This window comes from Amphibalanus amphitrite, unplaced genomic scaffold (genome assembly GCF_019059575.1).
Source record: "Amphibalanus amphitrite isolate SeventyFive unplaced genomic scaffold, NRLGWU_Aamphi_draft 000003F_arrow, whole genome shotgun sequence".
Lineage (NCBI taxonomy): Eukaryota > Metazoa > Arthropoda > Thecostraca > Balanomorpha > Balanidae > Amphibalanus > Amphibalanus amphitrite.
Window position 1 is genome coordinate 1,855,247 of NW_024881500.1, and position 11,403 is coordinate 1,866,649.

Here is an 11,403-nt window from a genome sequence, read left to right on the forward strand (position 1 = left end):
TGAAGTTAATTTATTGTTTTTATTGTTGCTGCGATGCTTGTGACATTTTCGTTAATATGCAATGTTTAGGACTGTTCGATGATTTCCTTCCGTTTTCTCGAAGTGATATTTAGCATTCTTATATTACATTTATAATTCTGGTTAACATTGAGTTTACCAAGGCCCGCATAACATGACCCGTATACACCGGCATTTTCTTTTCTTTTTTGTCATCTGTATCTACCCCTCCCTCCGTGCGTATGCGGGTATGCCTCTGCGGTTTCCTGCTCGATACGCTGCTAGACTTCTTTGTTTGACACGATCTGACTCCATAATATAAATAATAACGGGCCATTACCGGACCATACCGGTGTGTCCCCACGTTTAGTGGCGGCGTGCAGTGCAAAATCGTGCGGCCGTCCCTGGCGCGCTGAGGCGAACCATGACCAAGGGCCCATTAGGATGTGCGCCAGATCGCGGCGGCTCGGCCAGCACTGGCGGATCAGGAGCGCGCCGCGGGCGCACGAGCTGCTTCCTGGTGTGACGCCAAGGTCGGCATGCAGACGATCATTGCAGCACCCTCGGGGCCCTGCCCCCCCCCCCCCCCTCTGTCCCCCTCCCCCCCCCGACCCTGCGGCAAAATACTCCACCGGCCGCGTCACGGCCTGGCTTCGTTCCAATTCACGGCCGTAGTCGCAGGCAAATGGCTTTCGTGAGTTTGTGGCCGTAAGTTACGAGTTGTTGTTTTAGGGTTATTGTGGGCTGGTCTTGAGGTAGGTCATGATAAAGAAACCGGCCATTACGTCGTGTTTACGCTACTGATTTCTGCACTGTCACTGTCATTCAACCGCAACAAACTGGAGCATCAACCTGCAGCAGTCTGATTTATTTGAACCCGGCATGGCCGGTTGTGTCTGTAACTCACCTCCCCCATACGGTGCCTTCCGGGGGTAGTCTGGGCTATATGTTCCGGTGCGATTTTATTCGATGGATCAAATTACCATACAAGAAAACCGTGAACATCAGAACCAGGTGAAAACGCAGCGATTGTAGTAGGCCTTAGATGTAGATGAATTAAAAAAAAAGATGAAGTTTCGAATGTGCTTTTTGTTGCTACGTTTTCCAAAGGTAAAGATCGAAACACTTCACTGCACACTGCACAGCACATTTCATTCTCGCAGTCGCCTCCATCTCTAATTGCGAAATTATCATTTTGGCATCGCACGGGGCACGATCCTCCGCCCCTCCTCTCCCCTCTCCCTCCCTGTCACCCCTCCCTCCCCTGAAGGGGTCAGTATCGCAGCGTCATGCCGCGTTGCCGTCCGTCCATTACGGGCCGCAGCCTCCAGAAGCATCACCAGCCGCCAGCCAAGCCGCTTTGTCTGCTCAAAAGTGCACTCGCCAGGAAAATGCCTGATTGAAGGACACGTTGTAATTGCACATCAGATGTAGTCGACCATGCAGTATGGCAATTATTGTGAAGGATTATGTTTCCAAAGTTGATGGAGTTTAAAGTTTAGGACCGCACGTTGCGAAATGCGAATGAAAATGCATCAATGAAGGACAGGTGCGTCGTTTTGGTGATGGCGAGTGCAAGTGCCTGAGTTTTGTAGGCATTTGTTGTAACTGTTTCCTACTCTTGTGTATGCTGTTGTAAATGATGCTTGTCTTGACTGGTGAGCCTGTTATCTCATTTTCAGACGACATTGCATATTTGTGATTTGCTTTCTTGAATCCAGATGACGTGTTGCTAGAGGGTTTTGTGTGGCGTGCTCCTGGCAGAAATGTATCTCCATTGGTCCATCGGCGGCCGTCATGGGCTTCTTGCGGTACTTGTCTTTGAACCGAATATAGGTAATCAAATTTCCTGTGTCCAAATGTTCGGATGAGGCCAGCTAAACTGAGTTCAGGTTCATTGAATAGGCCGTTCGTGATCTAACATGCACCACATTTTGTCAGACAAAGCCTTGAATTCTGTGACGTAATTTTCGCGAGTCACTATTTCATGACTCAGGTGACATGAATCGAGAGTCCCTCGTGCCGCTTCCAGCTCTATCCCAGGCATGGATGGCCGCTTCCAGCTAGCCAACACACTCTGTGACCACTCGACTGGACCTCTTTGGCCTCTGGTGAGGCAACGACGTGACTCGTGGAAATAAATCATCCTGGCAATGGGCCTCGAGAGTTTATCGGTTAGTTTCGTGACTTCCTAGTGGCACTGCTTATCTCGGCCATGGCTCTGCACGAGGTGGTCATCTTCATTTCAAAGCTGTGTCACATCACAAGGTCGTCTGAAGGGAGAAAATTTTATTCTAAGTAGTCACCGGAATTTCCGGCTTAGCTTGTGATGATGGGATAATTTTTTATACTTACCTACGGAAATGAATAATGATGTTAGTGAAGAAGCTGAGTTTAAGCAGTTTTTCACCAGGTTTAACACGCTGAGCTTAAAGGTTAAGGTTAAGCTATCTGTTGTGCTTACTGGGCTGACTCTACGCCAGGACGTCGAACAAACAGTGCCAAGAACACTCCGCAGAGCACCTGACCTGACTAAGCCAATGCCGACCAGGAAATGTGCTGATGACACGAACATGGCTGTGTGCCAGCAACCTCCAGTTGCTTCGTTGGACGTATGAAGGCAATATGGCTGGCCATTGCCTTTTTTGGAGGGTGGTGTTGCAATACGTATAATGCTTGTGCTTATCTTACTTTGCTGACAACCAATTCGATCGACAAAGCTATTTGTTTATATGGAGATATGAAATACAACCGAAGCACTTACACACTGAAATTACTCTTGTTCCATGAATTATATATTGCGTTGAACAAGTTGTTCTAAGTAGCAAGCAGCCTACAGCAGGTGTAACATTGTATTCACAATTGCACATTCTGGTGCACTTCGTGCATTGCACAGGTAGTACGAACCCTTTTGCTCTAAATATTTTTTTTTCATCTTCTGGTTTTCATTTCCGGTTTCTGATTCAATTATGCCGAGAGCACACACTCCCGGGAAATCAGTTTCAGCACTGATGCGGATGACGCTGCCACTCGTCGCCGCCGGCGATGGCCATAACTCTCGTGTCCTCGACAGCGCCGGCCGCGCAGGCGGGGGCGCCCCGCGCTGACCAGAGGCTATGGGTGCGCCGCGCGCCGCCACCCCTATATAACCAGCACGGTCCGCGGCCACGGCAGCACACGCCAGCCGCAGGTCCAGCAGGTCGAAGTGAGACACGTACAGCAGACATGCGGTCCGGGTACATTTTGCTTAGTCTCCTGCTGGCCTGCGTGCTGGACGCCAGCACGGCCACAGTTTTTATCGGCACCTCGGCCGGCGTGGCTACGGCCGCGGCCGTGGCCATCGGTGCCGCGGCCGTGCTCGGTTTGGGCGCCCTCGGCGTCGGAGCCGCCGTAGCCGCGGGTCGCGGCCGTCGCGGACGTGGACGCAGATTCCGAGGAGGACGGAGGTTCAGGTAAGGACGCTAGCGATAGCGTAGACGTGTGAATAGCTGGAATTTTTAACAACTAAAATACAGAGTATTCTGACCGTGTTTATATGCATATTGCCTACGCCAATGGCATTGTTATTGCGTTAGAAACGTTGCATTCCTCGACGATGCACATGCAGAGCCGCACATGACTCGGCCGTCGTGTTTGACAGGGGCCGTCGTGACGCCACCCTGGAGGAGCTGGATGAGGAGGAGGACTCCAACATGTGGGACATGGTCAGCACCAACGATCAGGCCGGCTGCGCGCGCAAGCTCATCTGCCTGCTGGAGGCGGCCGAGGGCCGGGTGGACCAGGACGAGCAGGTGGTGCTGGCCTTCCTGGGCGACCTCAAGGACCTGGCCAAGGCGCAGCGCGCCTCCAAGGTGCCTTACGAGGCGGCCGGCTGGCTGGGCCGCCAGCGCGGCGCCAAGGCCTGCGAGGCGGCGTTCGGCACCAGCTGCCCCTACAGCCGCGAGAACATGATGACCGTGGTGAAGACCATCTGGAGCACCGCGCTGCCGGCCGTCGACCAGGCCTGAGTCTGACCCCCGGCCCCTCTCTTTCCCTCCCGTTCATTGCACTCATCCGTAGACTAGTCCGTGTTACGTGTATGTGCTCATGTCGCTCATATGTGTCACTCACTGTGGCAAAGTACAGTTTTAAAGATGATATCACAAGTGATTGTTTAGAGATGACGTTGTTAAACATCATCCACCAAAAGTGAGGTATCGCCTCTATACCACTTCGTAACAGCTGTGGTAACACTAATCGTTTCGGTGCAGGATATGCTGTGTTGATATGGTCAATGCGTCAATATGAAATACAGTACGTCACACTGATATAATGTTTTTGTAGCTCGAGATGCCGACAAATGTGTGGAGAAGGTAACAGAAAAAGGATTGGTTGAGAAGTAGGGAAGTCAGATGGATATATGGTCGTGCCACGTCATGCTGCACGTAAATAACAAGTAAATAACTAAATTAAAATGAAATCGGACTTACTCCACAAGAGTTCGTTGGGTCAAAAAAAAAAGTAAATAACTAGTTAGTTAGCAAGTTTTAGCCACTCTTTCATGCAAGCAGTGTTAAAGGGACCCTCCCACCTTAACATTAGATTTGAGTTGAGATAGCCAAATTGGTGGCCATGGCCTGAAAATACCGGTTTGGGCACTCACAACATCGAAAAATGCTTTAATTCGGAGATATCGAATTTCAAACCTGCAGTTTTCGGATTCTAAGGGGCTAATGCATTGGTATGCCCCCTTAGAATTTGTGACGTCAGCGGAGATCTAACGATTTTAAATCTTTTACTAAAACGTTTGGTAGCACGCGGTGGTATATGCTGCTTTGCGCGCAACAAATGCCGCACTTTCAAATAAAGTCGCTAGGAACAGCGGAGATCCCAAAAAGTAAACAAAAGTAAAAGTCTAATATCTTGAAAACCGGTGAATATTTTTCGATGAAATTTGGTAGCTATTCGTTTTTGCTCTTTCTGAACCGAGCGACATCACTTTCATGCCAATTCATTAACTTTTTTGAAGGTGGGAGGGTCCCTTTAAGCCATATCATGCCATATCTATCTGCGGATTACGGAATAACATTTCATTAGCCATTAGCCATTTCATTAGCCTCTTTTGCATGCCCCCTGCTCGTCACGTGTGTCGTGTTACACGGCACACGTCACCTTCTACGTCCTCCTTCAGGCTTCCTCCTCTACGACGCCTGGTAAGCTGCACGACTTGTGTGTTTTCAAGTTGGACATTGTCGTACTGAGTTGCGAAATCGCATAAAATGACATTCGATGACTTTGAGTGACCTTAGAATTGGCCGGAGCGAAGCGTGACCTTCATGCATTCAACGTCACTCATGACAGGTCACCGGCAGGGGGTGATCTCATCGCTCGTGGCATGAGAGCCATCGAAAGTTTTTTTTTTTTCTGGGTCCCCTTGTATCTTTCAGCTTTTGGGATGGTCGTTCCGGCCATCCCCTCCCCCTCCGATGACGCCTATGCTGGCTGAAACTCCATCTGAACGGGGATGGTCATGACAAGTGCCTTACTACACTGATACGCGGGCTGCTACACTGATTGACTGAGGCTTTGAAACAATGATCGACTGATCAGAGTGACAGGATGTACAAAAGGTATATCTATCTCTGATTGTCGATATCTGTGACCTACGGTCAAGTAAATTTTGCAACTTCTATCAGATTTATAAGTCAGTGAGAGAAATTAAAACAACGACCCTTTTGGACGATACACTCTAAAATCGACTGGTATGCATCATGCCCTCTCCTGATCACGTTAATCAATTTAAGTTCAAATTATAGTTCATTTCACGCGCCTGAACAAGAGAAGCACGACGCCGTTAAATAAAATGAAAGCATAACTGTCAAAAGCTATTCCGGAGCTTTTTTTGCAAACAATAGGTCAGCTTGAGAGTTGTTGGAATCTCGAAGCTTAACCATTGATAGCTCTCTAGTTCGTTCCCGAGCAATGCGCCGATTTGTCAATAATTGTTGAAGCAGGCGGAATTTGATGTCTGATGACCTCTGGTAACTTAACCTTCCAGGCGGTGGGGGGATTTTTTGTCCCCCCTTTGTTTTTTTTTCTATATATATCTCCAGAACCGCTGCTCCGATCCTCACCAAACTTTTGGTACCCTCCCGTAAACAGCTATTGCACATTGTGACCAAAATTTTTCCAAAGGCTATGATAGGTTGGCCGCTAATGACGTCAGAGCGACGTCATTTCTGCCATTTTCGACAAAAAAAGGTTTCGTGGAAAGAGCTGTCAGGCCTACAACTTAAGAGATACAGAAAAATGTTTCAAGACATAAAAGATGTAGAATTAATTGACAGGGCTATGTTGTGTCCCGCTTCTGTCCACCTCGTCACACGCCCGGGAGACCCCAGAGTGCGGGTTTATTGCAGAAAAGCCAAAGGAAAGCACAACAGAACCGATTGTTTACATTTTCCCAATACCACGTTTCCGGAAGAGAATGAAACTGTAGTGATGGGGGTCCTCCTCACTCGTCATCACTGACCGCGTAAACTACAACTACTACACCTTAGTCTCTTATCAGGGCTCGACGTTAAATCTACGGAGACCCAAAGAACTCGATCCGACATTACAGATATAGGATCGCTTCTTCAACAAGAAACTAAATATACGTAATACAGTCACAGAAATCCAGCACTAAACAGAGTAATAAATAAATACAACTTCGGCGCGCCTGAGACATATTCGGCGCACAAACAAACTCCAACAGGCTACAAAACTGCTATCTCGGATTTTTGAAATGTTTCGATTTTGACCCCCAAAAATAAAAAAATAGATTTTTTAATATGATAGCCGAAAAATCCAAAAAGTTTCTTGAATTTCGAAAAAACGGAATATATGTGATAGTCCCTACCGTTTTCTATCTACATACCAAATTCGAGATCGATACCTCTTTTTGGCCAAGTTATAGCGAAAAAAACTGCTCAAAATTGATGTTGTCAAATTTTCAAACTCAATTTTTAGCAATTCTAGACCTCGTAGCGCAAAACGAAGACCACCATAAGACTTCCCGTGACGAGCTGCATCGAATCAATACCCATTTTATGCAAAACTATCAACTTAAAAATTTTTACCTTTTTTGACCTGACCTTTACCTGACCTCCACTAGAAAGTGACCTTAACTGTACCTGATGGTCTTATAACCAACACCATTGAGTTGGAAATGAAAAATTGGCCATAAAACATGCATCGCACAACCTTAGTAAAGTTGGGTTTATGTGGTGACCCTTGGTGACCTGACCTGTGACCTGACCTGGTATGACCAGTGACCTCTAATAGCAACATATGTACTAGACAACTGACGCCCTATCGCTGATTTTCGACAAAATACGTTTTCCTCGGTGTTATAGCGCTTTCCCTAGAAGACCCGTGAACGGTGAAACATTTTATCTTTGACCTGACCTGTGACGTCATCGGTGACCCCGAGGTCAATGAAATTTGATTTTCTTCGACAAATTTGACAGGGCTATCGAACGCCGTTTGAATTTTCCGGATCCGTCCAGTAGTTTCGGAGATACGGGGGGAGGGCAAAAACAAAATGCCCCCCCCCCCCACCACCGCGCAGAAGGTGGCCGGGAGGCCCACCGCCTGCCGGGTTAACCCTCGCCCGTATAGGGGAGGGGTCGAACGAACCCCCCTCGGTTTTTTCGCGAATTGCTCGCGTAAAAAGTGGCCGATTGCGACGAAACTTTCAGTACCCTCGCGTTGATCAATTTTACACCAACCCTGAAAATTTCATGACCCTGACCAAAATGACCTTTGACCTGTGACCTACTTTTTGAGACCATGTTTGGCCGGAATCGTGATTCGGCGTATGTCCGCTCGCATTAGCCGGGCGTTTGCAGTCTTTTCGTGGTTTCAAGCGTTCAAACATGTGATATGATGTTGCTTCCGTGCATTAGGGTGGGTGTCAAGGTCACCTGAAGGTCAGGTCAGGTCATTGACCCATGCTGACCTCGGCTCACTTTTTTAGATTTACATGTTTCTAAGCTAGTTTTGGGAGCTGAATTCGAATTTAGCAAACATATGAACATTTATGAAGTAGTTTTGGTGTCTTCGTAACATGTTACGAAGCTGTCAGAGGCGGTTGACACCTACTACGAATATCCGGCAGGACCCCTACTGGTTGACCTGACCTGACCTGACCCGACCTGGCCTAAATGCGTAAAGACAGCATCTGTGATCAGAGCTTACACGATATTCGTGATCACCAGCACCCCGAAAAAAATCATTGCAGCCACACTTTACGACGTTTTAATAGCTTCCGATTTTCCCGACTTTAGGGTCATTGACCTGACCTGGAAGGTCAACCAATGACCTATGACCTTAAACTTGGGTATCATCGGCTTTCTCTCGTCACGGGCAGCACGCTCGTTTTTTCCGTGAAGCTCTAGCTCGATCAGGGGCGAAACGGCAAGGGGAGGGGGGTCCAACGAACCCCCCCCCCCCCCACTATGCGTTCGCGGCTGGAAAAAACACCAATACGGGCGAGGGTTAAATTTTGACCTTGGATAAAATCTTTCTTCATGCTTTTTGACGCTCTTTTCAACGCAGTTTATTGTGTGTCGCCAAGTGGCCCAGGAGCCGAGTGAGAAAAGCAAACGTCACAGGGAAAATCCACGCCCGCAACGCAGGAAGTGGGAGGTGCATGGCAATGTGTACCCATGATCAGTCTCTGGTGAGATTTGAGCAAGATTGATCTGAAATAAATGGCAACAGAGGAAGGCAACTTAGCGAGAAGATAAACGTGGACAAAAGTGTTGAAGTGATCAATCAGTGAAGGATGGACCTGCAACGAGACTTAATGACCTCAGAGAATGGAGAAAAAACGCATAGCGCCGTCGAGGCACAACAGAAGAGATAAGGAGCGAGTAGTGCGGAGACCAGAGACCCAGCTGACTGCTGAATCTTCCAACAAAATGTACGGACAGGTGAAATTACGTAGTGCTTCCTTCGAGTCGCAAGCTTGTTTAGCCATTTACTGGGAAGGAAAGCTGCTGAACCTGTGCTATTTAACCTCCAACTTCGGAATGTCGCTCAACATAGATACACACATTTTAGTTCGTTGTATTGTGCACTCATTTTCTATAAAATACCTATGTTGTTATGATAAATCGAGGGATACGTCACTGTGTGTTTGAGAATCAATCGGGTTTTCATCACTTTGTATTGACAGTGCCGATGTTAATGTAAATATGGCTACCGGCTACCACTCCAATGTCCAAATCCCTGTGGTCGTAGTGATGTGCTGCTCAGGTACATCTTTTTATGTCGCTGGATACATTTCCCATGGCATCAGCAATATTGTTTCTAAACATTTTCAACTGCTGCCTCAGGCGGTGAGCGTCTTGTTGACCTCCTTATTGGTGTTGTCTGCCCAGACACTGGAGACGAGCTGCATCATCTCGTCCTTGCCGAACGGACACGAGGCGCCGTAGAGCACCTCGCAGGCCTCGGCGCCGCGGTGCTGACCCAGCCAGCCGGCCGCCTCGTAAGGCAGCTTCGAGGCCGCCACAGTCTTCTTGGTGGCGTCCAGGTCGCTGCGAACGGGACGTGTTAGGTCAGCGAGGGGTCTCCACGCGACACCCACCTCTCCCACAGCTTTGGAAAAAAAATGTATAAATGAACGAGCAGTGTTAAAACGAAGTACAACGAATTATGCCAAGGGAAAATCAACCAAGTGCTAGCTGGGTTCGCCTACAAATGCTGTTACATACGATTCACGGAGCAAATCAGGATTATTGAAGATCCCGTTTCTGTGTTTTATTTGTGGAAGACACCACTGACCCGAAGAAGGTGAGGACGGTCCGTTCGTCGTCGCTGGCCTCCTTTTCGGCGGCCTCCAGCAGGCAGATGAGTTTGAGGGCGCAGCCGTCCTGGTCGGCGGCGGCCACGGAGCCCCAGATGACGCTCTGCTCCTCGACATCCTCAACATCGTCGGCCTGGTCCAGCGCCGCCCGCCGGCCGCGGCCCCGCCTGCGGCCGGCGGAAAAGCGGCGACTGCCACCCCTGGGGGACGCAAAAGGTCACATAGTTGGCACGGGCAGTACACGCGGAGCGGGCCACACCACGAGGACCGAGGCTGGAGGTGAGATAACTTTGCCATAAGAATTGTTATAAGAGAAATGTTATTTTGATGCAACCAACACCGAGGTCATGTCAAGTCAAACACCTACATAATGGCCTCTTTTGAAGAAAGGTCTTTTTATGCTTTATGTAATTTTATGCGTTGCTGTACTTACCTCCTACCCCTTCCGGCGATGGCGGCGCCCAGCACGCCGAGGGCCGCTCCGCCGACGACCGCGGCGCCGAGAGCAGCGGCGCCTGCTCCCAGTCCTACTCCCACCCCGAACTGAGCCTGGCTGACGCCGGCCAGCAGCAGCAGACTGAGGACCACAGACCCGTACTGCATCTTGTCTCAGCTCTCTGTCTGTCTGTCTCTCACTTCTGCTGCCGCCAGAGCCGACCTGCCCTACTGCCAGCCGACGCCGACATTATATACCGACCGGCAGCCCCTGGGGCCGATATTTGGCCCCAGGCGGGGGCGGTGACTGCTCCGTTAGACCTCCCACTGCACCAGGAACTCCCTTGGTGGGTCCGCCAGGGCAGGTGTGGACGTGAAGCGAAGTATGACAGGGACATAATCCACGCCATCTGCTCTCGCCAATAGGAGGCTGGCGCTGTAAAAAGCCTTGTGCTGGGGCCACTGGCATGTGGCATGACAGGCAAATATGATTCTGTCATCAATTAGTCGCTGAGTGTGCAGAACACTCAACCAGAACCAAATCAAGGTAACACAGACGTCTGGCTATTTCAGACGCTAGTGAAATAGCTGGGTAAGGTTGGCAGATGGGCATCGCAGCTGCATGAACATTGATCAAGCAAATCCGTATGTCAAACAAATGTTGTGTTGAACATCGGCCTTATTCAGCCGTGCCTAAGCCTTACCTACATGTTCATTGTCCGTGTCTATGCGTTTTTCCTTTTTGTACCTACCTATGTAATCTCGGTAAATGGCTCTAAATTAGCCCAGAAATAACAAACGGATTGATTTACTAGAATGAGCAATAAGTTGCGGTAGAGTAGCAAGCTTCCGTAACAATTCAGCAGCGGAGGTGAAAATAGGCCCATTTTCCACCAAACAGCATCGTGACTATTCGCAATTAGCCATATCGTTTTCGATCGCATGCCGTCTACGAGTTTGGACCCGCTCGCTGGCCACTGGAGTAAGACAGTCACGATGACGGGGAAGGTAGCCCGCCCAGTGTTTGTCACTCGGGGCGGGCTGCGGACGTGGCCGAAATTTCGATCACCGCGGGGTCACCGGAGTCCGAGAGGTCACCACAGGCGGTGATCTCATCATTCGTGGCATTGGGCGGT

The 11,403-nt window shown here is 49.2% G+C and overlaps 2 protein-coding genes across 2 annotated transcripts; one reads left to right on the forward strand and one right to left on the reverse strand.

The window, feature by feature from the left end:
- Positions 1–3,172: 3,172 nt before the first annotated feature.
- On the forward strand, positions 3,173–4,309 carry LOC122367070. The gene is made up of 2 exons (XM_043339892.1): positions 3,173–3,449; positions 3,638–4,309. The coding sequence occupies exons 1-2, from the start codon at positions 3,223–3,225 to the stop codon at positions 4,002–4,004; spliced, it is 594 nt and encodes a 197-aa protein (XP_043195827.1). The 5' UTR covers positions 3,173–3,222; the 3' UTR covers positions 4,005–4,309.
- Positions 4,310–9,074: 4,765 nt separating this feature from the next.
- Positions 9,075–10,496, reverse strand: LOC122367138. The gene is made up of 3 exons (XM_043340007.1): positions 10,266–10,496; positions 9,811–10,032; positions 9,075–9,563 (listed from the first exon to the last, which is right to left on the reverse strand). The coding sequence occupies exons 1-3, from the start codon at positions 10,433–10,435 to the stop codon at positions 9,356–9,358; spliced, it is 600 nt and encodes a 199-aa protein (XP_043195942.1). The 5' UTR covers positions 10,436–10,496; the 3' UTR covers positions 9,075–9,355.
- Between the last annotated feature and the right edge of the window lie 907 nt (positions 10,497–11,403).